The 22,838-nt window shown below is 51.8% G+C and overlaps 1 protein-coding gene across 25 annotated transcripts in view; it reads left to right on the top strand.

Moving 5' to 3' along the window:
- The window catches only part of SCRIB (scribble planar cell polarity protein), a 97,540-nt gene that overhangs the window by 51,529 nt on the left and 23,173 nt on the right, over nt 1–22,838 (top strand). For 11 of the 25 annotated variants that reach the window (XM_032119101.1, XM_032119102.1, XM_032119113.1 and 8 more), the window contains 13 exons: nt 3,534–3,791; nt 4,349–4,459; nt 5,615–5,791; nt 6,192–6,308; nt 7,924–8,112; nt 8,879–8,998; nt 9,246–9,302; nt 12,594–12,650; nt 13,341–13,424; nt 17,540–17,926; nt 19,407–19,475; nt 21,589–21,639; nt 22,316–22,357. In XM_032119101.1, the coding sequence (XP_031974992.1) occupies nt 3,534–3,791; nt 4,349–4,459; nt 5,615–5,791; nt 6,192–6,308; nt 7,924–8,112; nt 8,879–8,998; nt 9,246–9,302; nt 12,594–12,650; nt 13,341–13,424; nt 17,540–17,926; nt 19,407–19,475; nt 21,589–21,639; nt 22,316–22,357 (1,719 nt within the window). Of the gene's footprint in view, nt 1–3,533; nt 3,792–4,348; nt 4,460–5,614; nt 5,792–6,191; nt 6,309–7,923; nt 8,113–8,878; nt 8,999–9,245; nt 9,303–12,593; nt 12,651–12,986; nt 13,110–13,340; nt 13,425–17,539; nt 17,927–19,406; nt 19,476–21,588; nt 21,640–22,315; nt 22,358–22,838 lie in introns of those variants that run through there. The other 14 variants (XM_032119114.1, XM_032119110.1, XM_032119098.1 and 11 more) reach the window with 9 other exon arrangements.

Raw genomic sequence — 22,838 nt, 5'->3', positions numbered from 1 at the left:
CAAGTCTGCTTACCACAATCTTTTGAAGCAGCAATTGCCCAGTTCTATTGGAAAGCTTCCAAGGTGCCATGATTTCTGGGATGTGGGTGCCGGTTGCCTATACCTGCATGGGGAGGTAGAGGACCCTTGCTGGGTAGAGAGGTCGTGGGTCCCTCAGGCAGGGCCTGTTTCCAAAGCCATGGTCTCCTGGTCCTGCTCAGCTCTCACTTTGCCAAAGAATTCCTGTTTTCTTAAGAAAATAAATACAGCACAGCTTCCTGCTCTTCCCCTGTGCTCTAAATCCTCCTGGACTTCTCCTCAGGAGAGCTGGGATTGCTCCTTTGACTTTTAAGAAAGGGAGCTTTGAGCACATGGATTGAAGAGCCCAGCCTAGGCGTCCCCTCTGAGTTAACACTCCTCAATACTCCCCAGTGACTGTCACTCACTTCCCAGCTTCTCTGTATTCCTGTGTTTGTTGGGAGTCTTTTTGGTGGGGGAAGACACTGGACAGGGACCTGCTGGGGGGAGTGCTGGAGAGTTGGTGTTGTGGGATGGGAATCTAGCAAGGAGAGTGCAGGATTGGGAGCAGTTGGTAAGGGCAGCTGATTTTTTTGGGATGGGACTGGGAAGAAAACTGATTCTGGGGAGATTTAAGATAGTGGTCGGTGACACATGAAGTCCTAATGAGGCAGTGTGACCCCTTAGAGATTTGCCAGGATAATATAGTTCCCTGGCACACAGAGAAACATGTGGAGCAGGGAAAGGACAGACACTGTCCCTTCCCCATGGAGAGCCATGCTGCGTGGCTGGCCTTGCTCTCTAGCCAGATAAAGGCCATGGAAAATTAGCTGCCCCAAAGCTGGGGAGCCACCAGGATTTCCAGGTAGTGGAGAATTACTGGGTAAAATGCACCAAGGGCTGTTACCTGTGATGCACCTCTGACTCCAGGAGTCCTATGCCCTGGTCCCTGGTCCCTGCTCCGGGGAGGCACCGCTGTGCCCTTCTGGTCCGACCCTGTCTGACCGCTCTCATCCTGTCAGGGACAGGAAAATAGCAGAGGGGATGTGAGAAATGAGAGTGGGTCGTGCTGTGGTAGGTCTGTGCGGTGTCATCGTAGTGTCGTAGAGTCAGAGCAAGACTTAGGTTGGAAGGAACCTTAAAGATCATCTTGCTCCCACTCGATGAGTCTGTTTGCCCTTGATGTGGTGATAGAACCAAAAATAGTCAAGTCTCTCCTGCATGTTGCTTTTGTTAACCATCAGAGAATCCAAGGAATCCTCCCTTCCCAATCCCCTGGACATGTGGCTTCTGCTTTCCCTGCTCCCAGGTGCAGCCATCAGCAGGGATAAGGGCAGACTCCAAACGTGGAACACATTGCAGACACAGCTGGTTCCAGGTCACAGGGGCAGGAAGGGGGCAGTACCTTTACAGGTGCACACCTGAGCACAAGTATCCTCACAGAGCAGGAGCAACAGCCAGCTTCTCCCTGGTCTTGCCCTCCAGCTCATCGGGGTTCAGTTTGCTGGTGGAACGTGCACATCGCTCCCTCACTCACTCGAGTAAATGCTCGTGTCTGCAGGTCTCCAGCCTCTGCCCCAAGCATCGAGGTCTTCGAGGCTTTTTGGTCACACCCCAAGCCTTTCATCCAGCTTCTGGGCCACTTCTTGAGTCTTCCCATGGTTTGGATTCCTACTTGCTGGATAGTCCAGCTTGAATTTTACCAGTAGCTCTCGCACATGTACCCAGAACAGAGTGAACTGGGCACAGAACATACAGAATGTGGGGAGAAGGCAGAGCAGATATAGACTCAGGCCCAAGGCTTGGCCAGACCAGCACTGACCAGCAGCCTCGTGTTCTCCACCCTCTGTATTTCCCCGTGCTTGTTCCTCACCTCCAGTCCTCTTTCTGGTCTGTTAAACATCCCATAATAAGTGCTGCATATTCCCACAACACCTCCTTCAAGCTTCCTGCAGCCACTTGGCCCTTTCCTACAAGAGATGTGCTGATACACCCCCTTATAATCTCCATTTCTTCTGCAAATCAGTTGCCAAGCTTGGTCGCACTTCTCTAACGTGAGTGATTCCTTTGGGTGATTCCTTTGGGTGATTGCTTTTGGCGATTGCTTTTGGTGATTGCATTAAGGATCCATCCCGGAGTGTCTGAGCCGTTCGTCTGTTACCTGCATTCCGTTAAGAGCTGTGCACCTGTGTGGTTAATTTATTACCTTTCCTGCTTGATGCCCAGTGTCCTGTGCTCAGCAGCCATTTCCCACGTCCCTTTCATCCTTCCTCTTCCTGCGGGCACGTGCCAGCTGCTGCCCTGACATCCTTCTGGGTCATGCCAGAGGTGTCCCTTTGGGGACAGTCCTCTCATCAGAGGTGACACTGTGGAGTTCCCAGGCCAGTACAGGGCCACTTGTGCTTCTCCTTCCCTGTCCTAAGGAGAGCAGTACCCACAGCTATAGGTGGGACAGGGCAGGTTGGGTGAGTGCTGGGAGTGTCACAGGGAGGCTGGACGCAGTCCTGTCAGATGGTGTGTGTCAGCTTAGTCCAGAAACTGCTCTCTGTGAAGGAGCTGGGGAGTAACAATATTTCTGGGAATCAGGCAGCAGGGAGTTGGGCTACAAAGCCCAGTTGCTGTGAGTGTTACAGTCAGGTTGTTATTTCATGAGCTGATCAAACCCCATCTTGGCAGCTGCTGTTTTCATGTCTTCATCGTTCATTTTGGAAAGCTTTTCCAGAACCTAATGACTAGATGCCTTTTAATTTTCAGCTTCAACGTTTTCCTGTCAAGTTTTGTTTTGGGCTGTGTTCCCTCAGCTTGGCTCTCCTCAGGTTTCTGCCCCCTTGTACATCCATGGAGAGCAGTCATGTCCTTTCCGGTCCTTTGAGTTTCTAAGGAGTCTGTTTTAAATCTTAATTTTGTAGGAAAGGCTCTCTGTTGTTTCAAGTCTCTCTCTACCTGGGGTTGCTTTTAATGCCTTAGAGCTGGCATCTTCCCCAGGCTACCATGACCCTGCCCAGCATGAGCAGCCAGTGGCCCAGTGACCAGTGACAGATCTTGTCACCCATCAAATTGTGCCTTCAGTGTCCGTGCCTGGGCTCTGGGTGACTCATAAGGGCAGGTGGCTCAGTGTCAAGGCAGCAGGTGCTTCGGCACATACTTGTGTTGTGGCACTGCTCTGGCAATCACTGTTTCTGCTTCTCCCATGTTGAGACATTTGGCTGTGGGAGGTGGAACATCACACCTGGCCTGCGTGGTCCCCTTGAGCACCATGTCAGTGGTGCTGCAGGGCACCAGGTGTGCAGGGAACGTGGGAAAGGGGCAGAAAAGCTGTCTAGGAAGGGGATTGGGGTCAGGTGGGAATGAGCAGGTGCCTGTGTCCCTTTGCCAGGTCAGAGGGAGCTGGGAGAGTTCCAAGGTGCTTTGGGGCACAGGCCTTTGAGCGGGAGCCACGTGCAGCAGGACAGGGTTCCTCAGGGGCCTGGCTGAGTGCTGGAATGCCGGGAAGCGCCGGGGTGATGGTCTGACGCTGAGTTTGCGGGTTGTTCTAGATCAATGGGGTAGACATGACAGAAGCCAGGCATGATCAGGCCGTAGCGCTGCTTACCGCGGCCTCCCCCACCATCGTGCTGCTGGTAGAGAGAGAGGGCGCGGAGCAGCCCGGCGAGGGAGACTCGCCCGGCGCGCCCCGCGTGCGCATGCACTCCCCCCCGCCGCCCCCCGGCCCCGGGGACAGCCCGCCCGAGGAGACGCCTGCGCCGCAGAGGAACCACCTCTCCAAAGGGCTGGAGGATCAGTACCCTATCGAGGTGAGCTTGGCGTTGGAACGGGGGACAGTGCAATCCTGCTGGGTTTCATTTGAAAGATTGGTGTTGTGATGGGGACCAGCCTGCTGGGTTATTGGAGCCTGGAGAAGTCATCGTAGAAAGGCTTGGGTTGGAAGGGACCTGAAAGCCCATCCAGACCCACAACCTGCCATGTGTGGGGACACCTTCCAGTATCCCAGCTTGCTCCGAGCCCTGTCCAACCTGGCCTTGAAAAAGGGATGAAGTAGTCACAGCTTATCTGGGCAACCTGTGCCAGGGCCTTCCCACCCTCACAGGGAAGGATTTCTTTCCAAGATCCCATCTAACCCTGCCCACTCTCAGGGGGAACCCATTCCCCTTGTGTTGTCACTCCAGGCCCTTGTCCAAAATCCCTCTCCAGCTCTCTTGGAGCCCCATTCTAGCTCTTCTCCAGGTTGCAGAGTCCCACGTGGGGAACCCCTTTGTCCCGTGAGTGTTCACCTCCCTGACTCTGTGTCAGTGTTTGTGGTCTGTATGTGATATCCTTCATTCCCTTTGACACTGCTTTTTGTTCCCTCAAGGAAATTCACCTGGTGAAAGCAGGTGGTCCCCTGGGCCTCAGCATCGTCGGAGGCAGTGACCATTCCAGTCATCCCTTTGGGATTCATGAGCCGGGTGTCTTCATCTCCAAGGTAGAGTCCCAGGAGAGCTGCCCTGAGTCTTCCTGAGCTGTTGGATTATTGGGATTAAGGTGAAGGATTTTGATGAGTCCAGACGTACAGGATGGATTTGTGAAATAAAGGGGTAGGAGGGAGATGTGTGAAGGGTTGTACTGGATGTGCTGCTGCTGGTGGAGCCATCTGTGGGCATGTAAGAAAACCTATATAATCCATGCTGAACCCTTTGGAGGAATCCCAGTTAGCTTTTGAAATTGCTGAGTTCATGTTGGCTTTACTTAGTCCTGGGGAGACACTGGCATTGCAGAAAGCCAGTCATTACTGGGAAAGGGCTGGTGGGATGAGTGTGTGACTACTGGTACACCCAGAACTGCTCTGCTGCATTCAGGCCAGTGTCCTTTGATCCCACGTTTCCATTCCAGTGGTGACATCATTTGCCATTTAGGGTCAGCACACAGGCTGGCCACTGTGTGCAGCCCATTCCCTCACAGTCCTGCACATCCGTGCTCATTGGAATAGGGATGCTGGATTCCTGCTGAGCCCTTTCTACTTCCTGACTTCTCTTGTCACTTGGGGATGCCAAATCTGACTCCTCTGACACCTGTGGCTTGTTAGGGCTTGGGAATTCTAGGAGTGATGCCTGCCAGATCTATTCCTTCATGTGCCCATGGTTTCTCTTGGAGTGCATCAGCAGGTCAATGAGGCAGGATTTGCTCTTCTCAAAGCCTAACTAACCCTTTCCCACCATTCCTACTTGCCCATGTGCTCACAGGTTTCATCCTTTCCTTGCTGACTCCTTTGTTTCACCAGGAACACAGGTTTGGTTATAGGTTTGGTCCCTCTGTAGCTCTCAGGAGCCCCTGTAGAGCACTGGGTAAGGACTGGATTTGCAGTCAGTCCTGGTTACAGTCATGGGCAAAATAATGGCAAAACAGCACAGGATTGGTTCAGAGTAAATTGGGAATATGAGAATAACATAAAGAAATGCACCTCAAAGCACATCCCACTTCATTCTTCACCAGTGTTCCCAGATAAGTCACCTCTTAGGGAACTTTGCAGAAAAGGAGTCAGAGCAGGCCTGCAGGGTGTTGGAGGATGCCTGGGGACACAATCACATCTCCAAGGAGAGATGGGCTTCCCTTCTCTAGCTGTGTTAATGGTTCTCTGCAGGTCATTCCCCGGGGGCTGGCGTCGCGCAGCGGGCTCCGCGTCGGGGACAGGATTCTGGAGGTGAACAGCATCGACCTGCGCCATGCCACCCACCAGGAAGCCGTGAATGCGCTGCTCTCCAACGCTCAGGAGCTCACCATGGTGGTCCGGAGAGACCCACCTCCACCTGGGATGCAGGTGGGTTCCAAGTGAGAGGGCTGGGGGGGAATCACACAGGGTTGTTTCTGGAGGCAGTTTCTTACCGGGCTGGAGGTCTGGGACTAGGATACAACCAGACTCCTGGTTGGAATTTCCTCCTCCTTTGGCAGAATCCAGTCTCTTGTAAGTGCATCTCCAGCTGGGGAATGGTGAGGATCTCGTGCCGTGGCCATGGTGACTCTGTCATCAGAGAATGACGAGATATCAGATGTGAGCATGAACAGAAAAGGGCAGGTCCTCACCAACAGGAATAAGCTGCCAGATGAGGGATGGGGCTAATTCAGGCCCTTTTCAGGGCATTTAGAATTGTGGTTGCTCGGAGGAGAGTTCCCTCAGCTGAACTTGGCCCAGAAACAGGGAGACTTTTCTGTGTTTCCAGGAAATATGCATTGAAAAGGCTCCAGGAGAGAAGCTGGGCATCAGCATCCGGGGTGGAGCAAAGGGCCATGCTGGCAATCCGTTTGATCCCACTGATGAAGGCATCTTCATCTCCAAGGTACCAGAGCAGTAACTGTGCAGGTTGGTGCTGTGCAGGCAGTGCCAGGGAGAAGGGTGATCCCTGGGGGAGCTGTTGGAATTCGCTCTCAGCTTTCACTGGTCCATCAGTTCTGGAGATTGTCCCTCTAGCAAAGGAGACAAATCCTTGTCCTTTCATATTTCCTCCTCTACAACAGCTACACAATTTCTTCTTTTATTTCCTGTTTGCCTTTGTTTTGCTTTGTGTTCCTTCTCTTGTGTTTTTTTCTATAATGCAAACTCACACATCTTTCCTTTTACCCACATTCCTATTGGTCCCCGTATGCCTGTGGCTTCCTGCCCACTTAGACATGCAAGCTCTTTCCTCCTTCCATGGAAAGCCTCAGGAATTCGTAACCTTTTCTCCTGTGTCGTGCACTCCATGTGTAACTTTGTTCCTTTTTTAAGTGACTGTTTGTGTCACACGTACTTTTCCCATTACTTTTCCCCCACAAATAACACGTTTTCTTGTTCAACTTATGCTTACCAGTTTATGCTCCTCCCAACCCTTCCCAAAAAGTTTTTATTGCTTCTTCTTTGCTGGCAGTGGAGCACAGCAATAAGTGGTGTCATTTTGGTCTTGCTGCTGACAAAGAGGACTCCGGCTGTTCACCTTAGTGTTGCTGGTTCCCTCTTTACCTGTTTTTTTGGGGTAGAAACTGGTATGAGTTACCCTCATGGCTGAAGACACTCCATAATTGCCAGTCAGCCCTGATAATTGATCACTGGTTGCTGTTAAGGCAAGGGAACACTCAGCATTTGTCATTATGTAACTGTTTTATCTGAGTTCTAAAGTTAAGAGAATAAATTCCCTCTTTCTGAGTGGCAGTTGCACGTTCACCTGGGACATTTGTAACAGCAGGAAAAGAAAACCTGGGATTATTCTAACTGACAGTTATTTCTAATAATTGGGTCTGGTTTTCTCTTCTGCAGCCTTACAGCATTTGGGGGTTGGAAGGTTCACAGTTTAGCCATGGTGCAGAGTTAGTTTATCCCATCTCCCCTCCCTGTTTTTCCAAATACTGGTTGTTTTAGCCTGTAGAGAACCAAAACTCTGAACTTCCCTGCTCTCCCTTGAGCTGTGTTAGTCCCCTCAACCTCTCTTACCTGTCCTATCCAGAGGGGTTTTCCTGCCTCTGATTTTCACGTGTATTTCTGGTAACCAAGAGACAAAGTGGTGCTTTTCCTCTTCTTCCTCTTTGCATGTCTGATCCCTGCCTCCTTCCTCCTTAGTTTGTCTTCATTTGCATTTCCATTGTGTCTCTCTCCCACCACAAAATGATTTCTCTTTCCATGCGATGCATCATGATGTGAGAGCTTTTCCTTCTCACCTGCTTCTTTCCTTGGGACAACACATTTCGAATTCACATTCTTTTATCTCACATAAAAGATTCTTCCACACCTGTTCCCTCCACCAGCCTGTACAGGTTCCTCCTTTTCTGCCCTTTCCGTAGTACTTCCAGATGCCTCCCCTGACTTGCAGCTGCGGGCTGTTGTCCCCGTTCCCTGTGTATGCTGTCTGCTCCTTCCCCTCCATGGCCCCGTGCTCTCCCATCGCCTCTGACCTGCTCCAGTGACTCCCCGCTATGTTCCAGGTGAGCTCCTCTGGGGCTGCAGCCCGGGATGGCCGCCTGAAGGTGGGGATGCGGATCCTGGAGGTGAATCACCAGAGCCTGCTGGGAATGACGCACACGGAAGCCGTGCAGATCCTCCGCGGTGTGGGCGACGCGCTCCTCGTGTTGGTGTGTGATGGCTTTGACCCCAAGGCTGCGGCTGCCATCGAGGTGAGGACTGGAGTGCAGGTGCCCTTGGAGTGACCAGAATCCCACCACATGGATCCCACCTCTTTCTTCACAGAATGCTGGATTTTCCTAACCTTTTGCTGTAGATTTTTTTGGTTTTTTGAGGTCCCAGGTTTCAAAGTCTGACCTATGATATGAACTGGAGGGGGTCTTCAGTCCAGAAAAGCAGTGGTCCCTCAGGACTTGCTCCTCCTGGTTCCAGAACAGTCCCACAATAGCACTGCACTGAAAAAAAAAAGTTTTCAAGATCATTTTCACTCGGTTATGCCCATTTTTTCTTGGCCAGTGTTACATTTATAATAAATGCTCTGGCTCTTTACTGGGATTCATCTTTCCCCACAGGGTGAAACTTCCCTGGAGAAATCCTGTGCCCTCTCTGATTTCTGTTTCCAAGGCTTAGCTAGTCAGCTTTTGTATTCTCCAGTAGAACACGAACGCGATCCCTGCTCACCTTTATCCGCTTCTTGCACCTGGATCAATTTAAATTCAGCTTACTTAGACCTCAGGTTCCTCGAACAATTGTCAGCTGAAATGGCAGGGATAGATAGAGCTGGATGCTCTCAAAGTCTCTTCCAACCCAAACCAGTCTGGGATTCTATGGAATAAGGTTTCAAGTTGTTGAAAGAGTTCTGGTTCTGACTTGGTTGGGATTGTCCTGGTACTCTGTATCTGGGAGCCTGGAATAGGGAATTTTCGGAATGGCCCTCTGTGGGCTTCCACCAGGTGTGATTTGCCTCTTGCTTTGCAGATGTCCCCAGGAATCATTGCAAACCCTTTTGCTGCTGGCATTGGGCGCAAGAACAGCCTGGAGAGTATCTCCTCCATCGACCGGGATCTGAGCCCCGAGGAGGTGGAGATCCTTCAGAAGGTGTGTGCTGTGGCTGAACTGGGAACGTGTTACAGAGTGAAAGCAGTTTCTGGAAATTTCTAGTGTCTCCCTTGGTGCATGCAGCCTGCAGTGTAATGGGCAGTGCACATGGCATGTGATCAGCAGGACCCAGCACTTGGATCAGGATCACGCTAGGATGGGCCTGTGACACCTTCATTGAGGTTCTAGATGCTGCAGGTGTGGAGAGAGCACTGGGTGAGGTGGCTCTAACTCTGCTCTCTCCTAGGAGATGGAAATGGTGAGAGAAGCCACTCAGTGGGAGAGAGAAGAAATGGAGAAAGTGGTGAGAGATTATTTGTGTAGCAGAATCTGTTCGTGGCAGTGGCTCTGCCAAGCCTGTGAGTCCCAAGGAAGGTGTCACAGGTTATCTCTGCTTCTTTGTAGTGCCATGGGGAGCTCTGCCCTGTTGTCAGTGCCATGGGAGTTCTGGGTCTCTGCCCCGTTGTCAGTGCCATGGGGCAGAGCTCTGGGCATTCCCTCACTGCAGTGCACTGCTCTGTTGCCCCGGCTGCTCTTTGGCTTTGCTGTACCTCCCTGTGCACCTCTCTGGTGATGCTCCTGTGATATTCACAAAGGCCACCTTTGTTACCTGCTGGTACCTCCTGGCCAAGCTGCAGCTTCAAGAAAAATGGCCAATGAGCTTGGAAATCCCAAATTTACTCCGTTTTCTCTGTCCAGCACCCTGTGACTGACAGAGGTTTTGTGAGCAAAGATGAGAACACACAGCTCTGAGATGCCCTGAGTGGAGAAGTGATGCTGTTAATCAGTCACAGCTTTATGCTCCTTAGTTCACATGGTCATTTCTCTGCTTTGCTGTGAGAGTTTTGTGTCTCTGCCCACTGGTTCAGCCTTGCACAGAAAGAGAGTTTCACAGAAGTAGAATTTCACAGAAATAGATCAGCAGACTCAAGCCCCTTGAGGACTTAGAGTTTCCAGTCATCCCTCTTAAAATGGTAATTTATCCAGTCAGAGTTGTTGGAAGAAGAGGGAAAACTGAATTCTTCAGTGTTGTCAGTGGGAAATCTTCTCTCCTGGCAGATGAGTGTGTCCATTTTACAGGTGTTTAGTCAAGTTTCCGGTTCAGATACACCTGAAGTTTCTCTGGGTTCTCTCTGCAGTTGCAATTTCTGAGCTTGTTTACATTTGCTGCCCCACAAGAGCAGGGTGAGGTTGGCAATTCTGGATGGAAGTCAAATGACCTTACAGAATGGTCTTCAACCTGATCCATTTGGAGACGTCCCTCATTGCAGGGCTTGGACTAGATGACCCTGAAAGGTCTCTTCCAACCCAAACCATCCTGAATAATTTGCATAGGAGGGACCTCAGCATTTCTCTTGGTTCAGCCCAGAGCAGAGGCAATTCAGATCAGATTTAGGTTTTTCCTATAAAATGCCTCATTCCTTGCCTGGGAAGGAGCTCAGAGTGGTTTGATGTGGTTTCAGCAAACCTGATTTCATTGTGTTTCTGTTTGAGCAAAGGGTATTCCTGCCAGTTTTAATGTTGGCAGTTTATGGATTTGAATATGGATATATGGATTTAAATACATTCCAGGAGACTTCAGGTACTGTGGGTCAGTATCAGCATTCCTAACACCTGTGAATATAGCAAGTGTGGCCCCGAACTGTGCTGCTCGGGCTGAACAGGTGGCATTTGTCCAGGCTCAGGTAGAGAAAAATTTTGCCAAAATTTATACTGAGATTACTTAAAAATATTTGGGTCAAAAAAAACCCAGAAAAACCTTTAAGATTTGTGAAGTAGCCTTGGCCATATCTCATTTTAAAAAATGCTGATGTATTTTGGTGCCACTTCCCTTGATGTGCCAGGAGGAGGCAGCAATGGATGCTCCAGGCTCCTTGGACCTCCCGGGATCCTGAGGCCCATGGGCAAAGACATGTTTTTCTGCTGGGCCTTTTAAACCTTGAATCTGGGATTATGTCTCTAAAACTGGTTTTGATGATTAAATTTATCCCAGTGATGGAGCCAGCACTCCTTGGTGGCCACTGGAATACTGAAGGAAGTTCCCATCTCGGTGCCAGATCCCTGGTAATTTCTGTCACCATTTTTGGACCATTTTTCTTACTCTTCAATGTTTCATGTTCGTTCTTGCACAAGAGCAATAGAGACCAAACGTGTCTCCAGCCCACAGCAGGCTGTGAACTGAAAAACTGGGAGGAATTATTCCTTTGCTCTACTCATGGTAGAAGTTTTCAAACCCATTCACTGCTGACACCTCTTGTCTTCAGTTCTCTGATAATTCAGTTTCTAGTAGAAGTGTCAGTAACTCCGAGTCTCTGTGGGCTGATTCCTGGAGCTCTCTCCTGGCTCTGTGGCTGTAGTTATTTTTCTAGTCTTAACCCAGGTCCTCCCCAGATATTGTCAGAGATGGATTTGGAGTGTGCCACAGCTCCATCCGGGCTGACTGGTGCTCCTGCCACTCCTCAGAATATGACCTCAGAGAACAGTCATGCACCAGATTAGTGTCACCTGGAACCTTCACCCTACAGAGAACTCTTGGCCAAAACAAGCACAACCAGATTCAGAATAAACTTTAAGATCCCTGAATATCCTTTTGGGAGTTGTGATCCTCCAGAGCATTAGTGTCTTCTCATGCTGCATGTTCTTGCTTGGAGGTCAAGGGGTGATGTGGGACAGTGGTAATCTGTAATGCATGGAATCTGTTTAAGAACAGGGCCCAGATGCTCAGCAGAATTTTCAGTTGACTCCCTCTAAGCTGCCTTCCACCTCCCATCCTCCCAGTGTCAGGACTTCAGGACCATGTGATTCCTGCTTGGGAGGAGCACCTGGGAGGGTTCCATGACAAGAGAAGGGAAGGATGCTCTGTGCTGTCCCCAGAGCCTGTCCCCAGGCTCTGCCCAGAGGTGCTGGGTGACAAGTCAGAAATATCAGTGCACAGAAATCAGTCCTTAGGACAAGTCCCACGCTGTTCCCTTCCTCTTGCAGCCTGGGAGCAAGCCTGTGGCTGGAGCTTTTGGGATTAGTCACTGGTCACTCTCTAATGTCCCTGCAGTGCTGAGTGACTGCGGGCTGACAGCTGGTGCTGAGCTGACCTTGTGCCAAGACCATTCTGACCCTTTGTATTTGCATCATTCTGTATGTGATGCTATAAGCCAGCAAGGCCTGTGCTCTGTAGGTTTGTTTTTCCATTCCCTTCCAGCCTGTCCTGTCTGTGCTCCATCGAGGTGTCTCTTCCAGCAATGAGCAAACTCCTCCCCTCCCTTGGTGCTGGTATAGCTTACGCTTGGGGGCACTGTACCTCTCCTTACTTTCCCCAGGATTGTCCCTGCTGAGGATCTTGGGGACACCTGCTCTCACCTCTCACCTGTGGCACCCAGATCATCTTGTTCTGTCCCTGTCCATTCTGCTGGTGATAATGGTGCAAGTGCCAAATTCCAGCTCCTCCTTCCCCAGTCCCATTGTTCGTGCTGGGATTCTACTCCCACTCTCCTCGTGCTGGCACTGCACGTCTGTTCCCTCAGCAGTTCCTGCCCAGCATGTGTGACCTCTCTGCCTCTCTCTTGTCTCTCTGCTCTGGCTCTGTTCTGTCCTGTGGAAGGAGCGGATGCGTAGGGAGCGGGAGGCAGCCACGCAGCAGCTTGAGGAGGAAGCGGAGGTGAGCAGCACAGATGAAGGGCTGGAGAGTCCCAGAAAAGGGCTACAGCTAGACTGGAAAGCTGGAGAAATCCCCAAAAAGAATTTGTTCCCCAAAGCTTGTGTTTTCCACTCCCTCCCCTAAAAGGATGTGGCTTTGGGGATAAGAGATCAGAACCGAAGAAGCGTGTAAGGGATTGAGGAAAACGGGCTGGGTTAGAAACTTTGGCTTCTATTTAGGCTTAGAAAGACAACACATGGGAAGCAAAATTGAACGAAGTTGTACAGTGTGTGTGAGTTAAGGTTGAAAAAAGAAACGGTAGAGGAATTGCAGACTTGCTTTCTTAAACATGTCCAGATCCAGCGTTCTGGATGCTGTTGGAGGAAACGGGTAGGTATGGCACATTCTCTCCTCCATAAGGAAGTGGACATGGGGGCAGGAGGAGTGGAGGGATCTGAGCAGTAGTGGGTGACCAGGGGTCCACAGTGACACGTTCTCTGCAGGGTTTCTCAAGCCTGGCTCCTGCCATGAGTTCACATGGTTGTGTTTCAAACAATTCCAGCTTTTTCCAGGCAGTGGGAACTCTGACGAGTTTGGAGATAAGGCCTGGTTATTACTGGGGTGGTTCCCTTTTTATTGGTCTTTCTCATTGATTTAGTTGACTTTGGGCCTGACCTTTCCTGGTGTTTGTGTTTTTCTACCCCTCTCCAGAACATCCCCAGTGAACCCCTGCGCTTGGACTACCGGACCCTGGCAGCACTGCCCAGCAGTGGCCTGCAGAGAGGCAACCGTGGCGTGAGTGGGGGATGAGGGCTTCTGCGGGGGGAGGCCATGGGGGGCTGTGGAGGTAGGGGTCCCTGCAGGGGAGGCAGCGAGGGGCTGTGGAGGTGGGGGTCCCAACAGAGAAGGCCATGGTGGTTCCATTACCTGCCCTCCACCTGTGCCATGGTGTGGGACGTGACAGCATCCTTTGCAAAGCAAAACTGGGAAGCAGAACTGTGGGGGACTCAGGCACTGAAACAGGAGGTAGCTGCAAAAGAAAGATGGGAATAAGAAAATGAGGAGAGCAAGAGCCAGGTGGCTTTGCCTTTTGGGAAGGGAAGAGGCAAAGTTTGAGAAGTTGCAAAAAGCAGAGTTGGGAACAAGGCAGAAGAAACAGCCTGGTGGGAGAGAAGGTGCTGTGAGTGGGAGAATTCAGGGATTTGTTGTGGAAGGAAGAGGCTCCAAAAAGCTGCCAAGGAGGGAGAGAAAGATTTTTCCTGACACAGTGATGACAGTGTTGTGTGCAGAGCTCAGTTGTAAATCCATGGTGGGATGATGTTTAGGGAAGAGGAGGGATGAGGCTGCTGAAAGTATTGAAAATAGGAAAAGTGTAAGGCCAGGTTGGACAGTGCTTGGAGCCATCCCTCTCGGGGAAGTGTCTACCACTGGTGGTCTAGTGGAAGTGTCCCATGGCAGGGAGTGGGACTGGCTAGTCTGCAGGGTCCCTTCCAATCCAAACTACCCTGAGATTCTATTAAAGCCAAGATTCCCCCAGGCCTGCAGAAGGTGAAGTGGCTGTGGCTGTGTGTCGTGATCGAGCCCCGTGGCTTGTGTATCCTGTTGTGTATTGTGACTCCTGCCATGGGCATTCCTGCCCTGTGTCCTGCCTGGCAGTCCCTCATATTTAGTGGCCAAGAGAAATTCCAGATTTCACAAACTTCACAGATTACAAATTTACCTCTCTCCTGTGTTGTTTAAAATCTCACCTCTCCATCTTTTCTTCCTTTTATCTTTCCTGCATCACCCCCATTCTACCGGGTTTCTGCCTGCTCCTTCACACATCCTCAGTCTTTTTCCTTTCCTGCTGTTGCAGCAAGATCTCCATTTGCTGTCATCATCCCATTCTGCATTCCCATTCCGGTATTTCAGGATCATCTCTTTCACCTTTCCTGTCTCCATCTCATTCCATGCAGACAGGTCTCCTTTCCTGTTCCCTTTCCTCTGTTACTCCAGGTCTTACTCCAATAACAGCTCTGCTTTGGCTCCAGCTCTGCCTCCTTTTGTTCCCACACTTCCCAGGTTTTGGTTTTTCCCTTTTGCTGTTCACAGAAAAAAGCAGGATCAGGAAAAGGTTTATTTTTAGCATCTCTGAGTGTAACTCAGGAGCTGGAAGAGGGGGAGAGTCAGCCCCAGGCAGCAGCTGCCTCCGTGCGGGACAGCTCGAGTGTGGTCCAGAGCAGAGCAGCACTGTGGGGCTTGTGCCTTGCAGCCGGTGTCAGCCTGGGAATGCCAGGCACGGGAATGTGGGGCTGAGCACGCCGGAATGCCATGGTGATGGGCGGCATCTATAAATGTCCCATCACAAGGAAGGGTCCATGGGTGCCTATGTTTGTGCAGCTGTCACCAGCCCTGTCTTTGCTCTGGTTTGAAAAGTACATCTGCCTGGATCGTGGAGACGGGGAGGTTCTGGTGTAGGGAGAGGGAGGTTCTGGTGGTCCTTCAGGAGCTGCCCTGGCTTGTTAGGTGACTGCTGGAAGACTCAGCCAGGGTCAGTCTGGCCAGTGGAAGAGCAGGCAGGTCAGTAACAGATCGTTTATCTCTGGACAACCTCCAGAGGACTGGTGCTCTTGCCCTGTTCCCATTGTGGTTTTCTTTTTCTTCCTGCCTCCAGGCCAATTCTCACCACATATGTTCTCCTCTAAACAGTGACTGGGTGTCTTTTACTGCTGCATAGTTCCCCGTGAGGGAGCTGCAGGGAACAGTTCCTGTCCTCGCCATGGGACACGAAGAGCTGTTCTTGCTGTGGAGCAGGAGGAGGTGCAGGTCCATCTGTCCACTGTGGAACAGGAGGTGTAGATCTCTCCACTGACCACTGTAACTGTGGGTAGAATTAGTCATAAGGATTCTCCAAGAATGGTCCCCAGAGAAGGGAGCAGGTGGTTGTCTGTCTTGGATTGATCTGTGTTGCTACATCTGGGTCCCTTTGTGAGCAGGATTTAACAAAGGCTGGTGAGAGGCCTGTTCTGTTTGTCCACTGTTCTAAGCCAAAGTGAAAACTCCCATTGGAAGCAGCCTGGGAATGCTGGTTTGAGTGATGCTCTTTGGCCATGCACCCAGTGCACTGCAGCATCTGGATAGAGGCTGTAGCTACCCTGTTCCTGGAAATGTCCAAGGTCAGGTTGGATGGGACTTGGAGCAACCTGGTTTAATGGAAGGTGTCCCTGCCCATGGCAAGGGGGTGGAACATGATGAGTTTTCAGGTCCCTTCCCACCCAAACCATCCTGGGATTCTGTGACTCTGACATTTCCCTTACAGAAGTGAAAGAGCTGTTACAGTCTCTATCTTCTGCATTGAACAGGAATGAAAGCCAGACCCATGAGGGACTGATCACAGCAAAATGGTTCAAGTCCAGTTTTGCTTTCTGGACTATGAGAAATGGAGAAGATTTGACATATCCCAGTACCAGGTCACCATGGTTAGTTAATTAGCAACCTGTGCTTTCTGTTCTGAATCTATTTCTCTTCAGTTTCTTGCCATTGATTCTTTTTTTTCACTTGTTCATCGGATTTAAGATTGGATTTCTTTCAGTGCCAGGGAGGATGCAGGGTAGCACATGTCTGTCTTGTCTGCAAGCTGGGAAAGCACGCTGCATTGCCTAAATTTTTGCTTACCCAAAATAGAAATTGTGGCTTGTCTGACAGGAATGGCCCCAGTGAGGCTGGGGAGGGAGGAATCCCGCACGAGGACACACTGCAGCAGGAGCTGGAGCTCACAGCAAGACACAGATCCAGCCCAGTTCCAGTCGGGTCCAAGAACAAAACAGGGATTGAGGCTCCCCACTGACTGTCAGGCATTATGGCACTCTGGGGAAAAGTGGTTAGAAGTAGGGTTTTTACACTGAAAAATCACGTAGCCACAACAGCAGAATTTCTCAGGGTAGCACAGGCTTCACTGATGAGGAAACACGATATGAGCCAGGGCTCTGCCAACCACAGAGGTTGGGTTGGGGGTTAAGGGAGGGCCTCTGAAATTCCTGAGCCTCCCAGCTGCCATTGTAGTCACCAGCCCACCCTTGAGAGCTATTTTGGTGACCACTGCCATGACACAGGACCTGAAGAATGTGCTCTGAGCAGGAGAGGTCTTTCTGCTCCCTGGAGGCACTTGGGTGGAAGCTTTGGTCTTTGCTCTCTGACTCTCACTGCTCCCCTAAGGAAGGCTCTGGCTGTGGTAACGAACTCTCTTCTATGGCATTAAGAGGAAGGGTCAGGGCTTCATTTGGGCTGCGTGCCTTGAGCCCCAACAGAGCTGGGACTGCCTCAGTCCTGCCATCAGCAAGAGCCACCCAAAGGGTCTGTGCTCTGTCTGCTGCAGTGAGCTCTGGTGTTTTGGGTGTGTTGTGGTGCAGTGGGGCTGTTAGAGCATGTTCACCTGTGCAGGTGTGGTGGAAGTGCAGGGAGCGGGTGTTGTGTGACTGTGTGGCAGCGTTGGGGTGACAGTAGAGGCTGGGCTGTAGGCGGTGGGGCTCAGTGAAGTGGGGGTTGAACTGGATGATCTCCAGAGGTGCCTTCCAACCCTAACTACTATTCTGTGATTCTGTGCACTGAGGTGAGCGGGGGGGAACGTGTGCTTGTACAGGTGCTGGAAATGAGTTTGGCTGGGGAGCAGCTGCAGGAATGTGTGTGAGTTGGAGGAGCGCAGGGAGTATCTGTCAGTTCCCCAGGGTATGTGTGCATGGCAAGGTCCTCTCCTGGAAGTGACATTGGGGGTCAGAGACTGGTGGTAGAGCAGGAGAGAGGGTCGGGATGGTGTGTGGGCATTAGCACTGGAATTCTCTCCCCTGTCCTTCAGCAGCTGTTCTGTATTTTCTCCCTCCTCTTCTTTACTCTGTTCTCCTTATTTCTCTCTGATCCTTCTGTTTTCCTCTCAGCCTGTTCAGTGTGCTAAGCCCAGCTCCAGCATGGAGGGTGACTGCGCGGTGCTGTCCCTGCCCACGGCATGGGACAGCCGGGAAGTGTCCCCGGACCCAGCGGCAGGCGCAACCAGGCCCCCCCGGCACCCCACGCCTCCCCACCAGCACACGAGCGGGGCAGAACAGCCCCGGGGAGACAAGCAGGACCCCGTGGGGTGTCCCTTGTCCCAGGAGCAGCTGCCAGAGACGCCAGAGTGTTTGATCGACTCGCAGCCCATCCCCTTCAGTGAGAACCCCTTTGTGGTGGCCAACCGCAGGGGCAAGGCCACAGGCACGGCTGGCCTGGGGGGGCCCCCCCTGGGCTATGGCAGGGGGGGTGTGCTGAAGACCAGCCTGTACTCCAAGGCAAGCAGCGTGTAGCGTGTGGCATGCACTCACACAGTCGAGCCACTGCACCCTACTAAACCCCGGTGCCGGGCAGCACGGCGCCCGTGGGCCGGTTCCCCCAACCTGTGTGCCCCCAGCGCTGCGTACAGGGGCCATCGGTCCCCAGCGGTCCGTGTGTCATCCTCCAGCCACTAATGCACTGCCAGGCCCTGCTGAGGGGACAGGATGGCATCTGTGACTTCCCCGCTGTCCCTCTGGGTCTGGCTGGGAGCAGTGGCGTCCCTGCCTGCTCAGCTGGCAGCAGGGAGCTGGCAGGACTAGTAGAAGATCAGTGCTGGTGCCACACTTCCATTCCTGGGCTTGAACACAGCCCTTCCTAGACATCTGAAAAGCACAGTTGATCCGCAGCCCAGGAGCTGCTCCTCCAAGGGACACTATTCAGTAGATTAAGACTTTGGAATTTCAAGGGAGAACTTTGCTTTCTGCTCTGGCAATCTGTTTGTATTTGACATTCCTGCTGTTGCACAGGGAACCTGTGGTGGAGCACAGACTAGATCCAAAGATACCATCCTCCAGATGAGCACCATGTTGCTCTCCTCTTCTTCCTTTTTCAGCAGCCTTTTGGGAGGTCTGAAAAGCAAAACAACTCCACATAAACAGCCCCATACACAGGGGATAAACCAACCAATCAACAAACCCAACCCTCAGCTATAGTGATCTTGGAGGTGTTTCAGTTCCTTGGTAGGAGTTCCACAGGTGTGTAGCCAGGTGAGCTTAGAGCAAGGTATCTGGAATCTGTGCTCCAGTATAAACTTCAAGTCACTTCAGGCTTGATCTGTCAAAATACTGTTGCCCAAGACTGACTTGAATCAACTGAGCATGTGTGTGGCTGTGGTATTAGTGACTGGGAACTGTAGGTTTGCCTAAATAGTTCCCTAAATCCCAGATGACCTGCTTCTACCTTAAGGCATTTGAAATACTTCTGAAACGTGCTCCTCCGTTCCACAGTCAGAGTGCAGGTGGTTCCTGGGACGCTGCTCTCTGCTCAGCTCTTGGGCCGGGCTGTTGGCTGGCTCAGCCAGAGGTTCCTCTGGAAGTGAGGAGAGCCCTGTCTCCCTCCAGCCAGGAATGGCTTTTTTTGCTCAGTGTCTGTGCAGCAGGAGGTTTGCCTGCACCGTGACCCTGCCTGAGAGTGCTGTGAAGAGTCAGGAAAGAGGATTCCGGGGACACGCTGTGAGGCAGAGGCTGTAACCTGATCCAGCTGGCCTCACAGGGCACTGGGATATGGTCCCGGTTCCAGTGTTTAACATCATTCTCTTGCTGTTTCTGGTGCTTTTTGGCATGTGCCAGGTGCTGCTGGGCCCTGCTAAGCTTGCTCCCTGGGGAAGGGCCGTCGCTGGGTGTCCAGGGTGTCCCACACCTCCTGGGGTGTACAGACCCCCTCCTGCTGCAGAGTAACACTCGAGCTTTGTCTTGAGCTTTGTCTTCTCTCTTTCAGGCTCCTGTGGGCGAGTCTGGGACAGGAAATTCCAGGCGTGAAACCCCCTATTCTCCCAGTAATCCACAGGTGAGACTGTCCCCAGGACAGGTGATATGGGAAAGGCAGGGAGGCACTTCAGGGATAAAGGACAGAGGTAGCTGAGGGCAATTTCCATTCTTGAGGGACACCCTCAAGGTGGAGGGGATCCCGCGCAGCAGGCAGGCAGAGAGCAAGAGAAGAGCTCCCTCCTTCTAAATGTCTCAGAGAGCCAGGATGGTAATTAGCTGGTCATAAATAAGCTCTGAGGGGTAACTTAATTGCAGGGTGATGAGGAGGGGCTACAACATGTAGTTGTGAATTTTTTGGGAATGGTCTCACCAGTGCCTTGTGCAGAGATTCTTTAATTCTGGCAACTGGTATGTAGTAAGAAATGGAGGAGTCAGGATTTGGAAAATGATCTTGGGTCTGTAAACCAGGGCTGCCCACTGCTGCCCAGGCTTGCAGAGGATCCCTGGTTCTGTGTGTGACACTGGAGGTGACCCACGTGAACTGTTGGGCAGGAGGGTCCAGCTGCAGCCAGTTTTAGGTGACCCTGCCCTCAGGGAGTGATTTGCTACAGCTCCTTGCTCAGAGGGTTTTCCTCTGGAATGGGAAGTGTCTTTAATTCTTGTGACTCCTGATTATTTTTTCTTTATAAACATTACCTTTTCTCCCTGGACATTCATATTCCTTATATGATCTCTGAACTTTCCTTTTCAATATCTGAGTCTTTGATCCCTCTGTCCATCCCATGGCAGGAGGTGTCACAGCTCAGCTGAGCCTTTTGAAGTTAAATGAACTTAAATAGATTTTTAAATTTTCCCTTTACAGTCATTGTCTACTACTGGGTTTTATGTTGGGGGCTGGAGTGAACTGCCACTCGTACTTTGTTCTCTGTCTTTATTCATTTTGGGTCTGTTGCTTTCATTTTGTAGTCCAGCTGTTCTCCAGCTGCTCTCCCCACCAGCTCTGGCACTTCCCTGGTCTTCAGTGAACCATTTCAGTTCTCAGAGCTGGACAGGAGCTCTTGAGGTGAACAGAATCCCCTTGGGGTGAGGTGACTGCTAACACAGGCTTAGGAGAAGGGTCAGGACCATGTAGGAAGCAGTAGGAGCAGCACTTCAGTCCGTCTTCTGCTGCTTCTCAGCCTGTCTCCCTCAGTTCTTGGATCATTTAGAACTGAGTGTTCATCAGGAACACAGCAAGATTAGAAGATACTGTCTGTTATAGCTAAACTATTCCAATGCGCTTTGTTCTAGCTGTGTTTCCCTATTTGCATTTCTGACAGCAGCTGGGTTCTTTTTAAGTTTTCCTTTTACCACAAGCGTCAATTTTCTTTGAGATCAGTTTTCACAGAATCCCAGCATGGTTTGAGTGGGAAGGGACCTTTGAGACAATCTCATCCCAGCCCCCTGTCATGGGCAGGGACACCTTCCACTATCCCAGATTGCTCCAAGCCCTGTCCAGCCAGGGCTTGGACACTTCCAGGGATGGGGCAGCCATAGCTTCTCTGGACAACCTGTGCCAGGGCCTCACCACCCTTGAAGGAAACAATTTCTTCCCAAAATCTCATCTAATCCCGTCTCTGGCAGGGGGAAGCCATTCCCCCTCGTGCTGTCACTCCAGGCCCTTGTCCAAAGTCCCTGTCCAGCTGTCTTGAGAGCCCTTTAAGGCACTGGAAGGGGCTCTAACGTCTCCCTGCAGCCTTCTCTTCTCCAGGCTGAACACTCCCAGATCTGTCTTTGTCTGGGGGTTAGGAGTCTTGACCTTCAGATTGTTGCTCTAGAGCAGAAGCTCTGAGGAATTTTGTCTCTTATTCTCTGGCTCCATCTATTTTTAATGTTAATTCTTTGGTTCCAATATCTTGTAGTCCAGCCGGAGTTTATGGGCTTATTTCAGAGAATTCCTTGAGGGAAATGGAATCCTTTGTCCTGAGTTGGCATTGTGATGGTCATGCTTGGCCTCAAGTTCTGCAAGGGGGTGGGGGGAGGTAGGAGGTGTTTGTGGTGGATCTGTGTGTGCCAAGCAGGGCAGAGGGGCTTCCCCTGTGGTGGGGACCCTACCAGCTCCAGCTGCTGCAATCTCTCTGCTTCTCTCCTGCGGAAAACCCAGTCTCTCCGTTTTCTCTCCCATTCTCTCCCCCGCCGATGCCCCTCTCCAGGTGCCCGCAGCCCCCCGGCCTCCTCACCTGGCCGGCAGGGAGACGCGCTTTGTAAGTGCTGTTGGTGTGCGGTGTGCGCTGCTGCTCCGGCTGCTCCCGCTGCCCGCGCCCCCTCCTCTGGCCCCACGTCCCCGTGGGGGCTTGGGACTCCCCTGGGGCTCCCCCGGGGCTCACTGGGGGAGCAGCACCCTGATGGCACCCGAGGCACGAGGGGCTGCTCCCCCGTGTGTCGCTGCTGTGATGGCACCTGCGAGCGCTTTGGGGAGGAGCTGCGGTGGGATGGCTTTGCTCGGGCTCGGGGGCAAGTGCGGAGGGTGGGGATATGCCCAGGGAATGTGCCATGGGCCAGGAGCAGGGGATGTGCCCAGGGACCAGGAGCTGGGGATGTGAGCAGGAGACAGGAGCAGGGACTGTGACCACAGGCCAGGACCTGGAGGTGTGCCCAGGGACCAGGAGCAGGGGCTGTGCCCATGGGCCAGGACTATCCAAGAGCTGGGGTCAGAGTTTGGAGATGTGCAGAGAGCTGCAAGGGCCTCCTTACATAGCAGAGGTGCTGGGAGAGGCTCTTGGAGGTGGGCTCTGGCCTGTCCTCACCGAAGAAGCAGTTATGGGGGGGCAGGGGTTCTGTGGGACCTGGAGCTCCCCATACAAGGTGGGCAGTGGGGCAGGGGTAAACTGAAGGCGTTCAGGGTGGACTCCAGATTTACCCCTGTATTTCTGTTTGCAGGCTTCCATTAACTTCATTACCTCGCAGGATGACAGTAAATCAGTGAGTACAGCTGCCTTGAGTCCTGACTGTGGTGTCCCTGTGCATCCCCCAACACATGCAGCTTGTCTCTTCCTCCTGTTGGCTCCTACTCTGTCTCCTCCAGTCCTCCACTTTGCCTCAAGTTTGTACAAATGCATCAGGTCTTAAATATGGTCCATCTGAAAACCCAACACAACTGTTTTTGCAGCTTTTACTCCTGTTTTGCCTCGCAGCTTCACCTCCTGCAGGTTTTGCTGGCTTACCCAGTTGCTGCTGCCGCTTTCTCTAGTTGAAGATGCTTTGTTAACTTTCACACAACATCCAGCAGTGGTGGTGACATCTAGAAGTTTCAGACTCTTGTCTCTGCTCCAATAACTGCATTTCTAGTCAGAGCTCTGACTCGGTCTTGTTCACTTCCATCCACAGCTTCTGCCCATTCCCATTCCTGGCTGATGTTTCCCTGCTTCCATCCCTGGTGCTCACATTTTCCAAGCTTCGTCAC

Source organism: Corvus moneduloides, chromosome 10 (assembly GCF_009650955.1).
Source record: "Corvus moneduloides isolate bCorMon1 chromosome 10, bCorMon1.pri, whole genome shotgun sequence".
Lineage (NCBI taxonomy): Eukaryota > Metazoa > Chordata > Aves > Passeriformes > Corvidae > Corvus > Corvus moneduloides.
The sequence above is the reverse complement of the archived record's forward strand: the minus strand, read 5'-3'. Positions and strand labels throughout refer to the sequence as shown.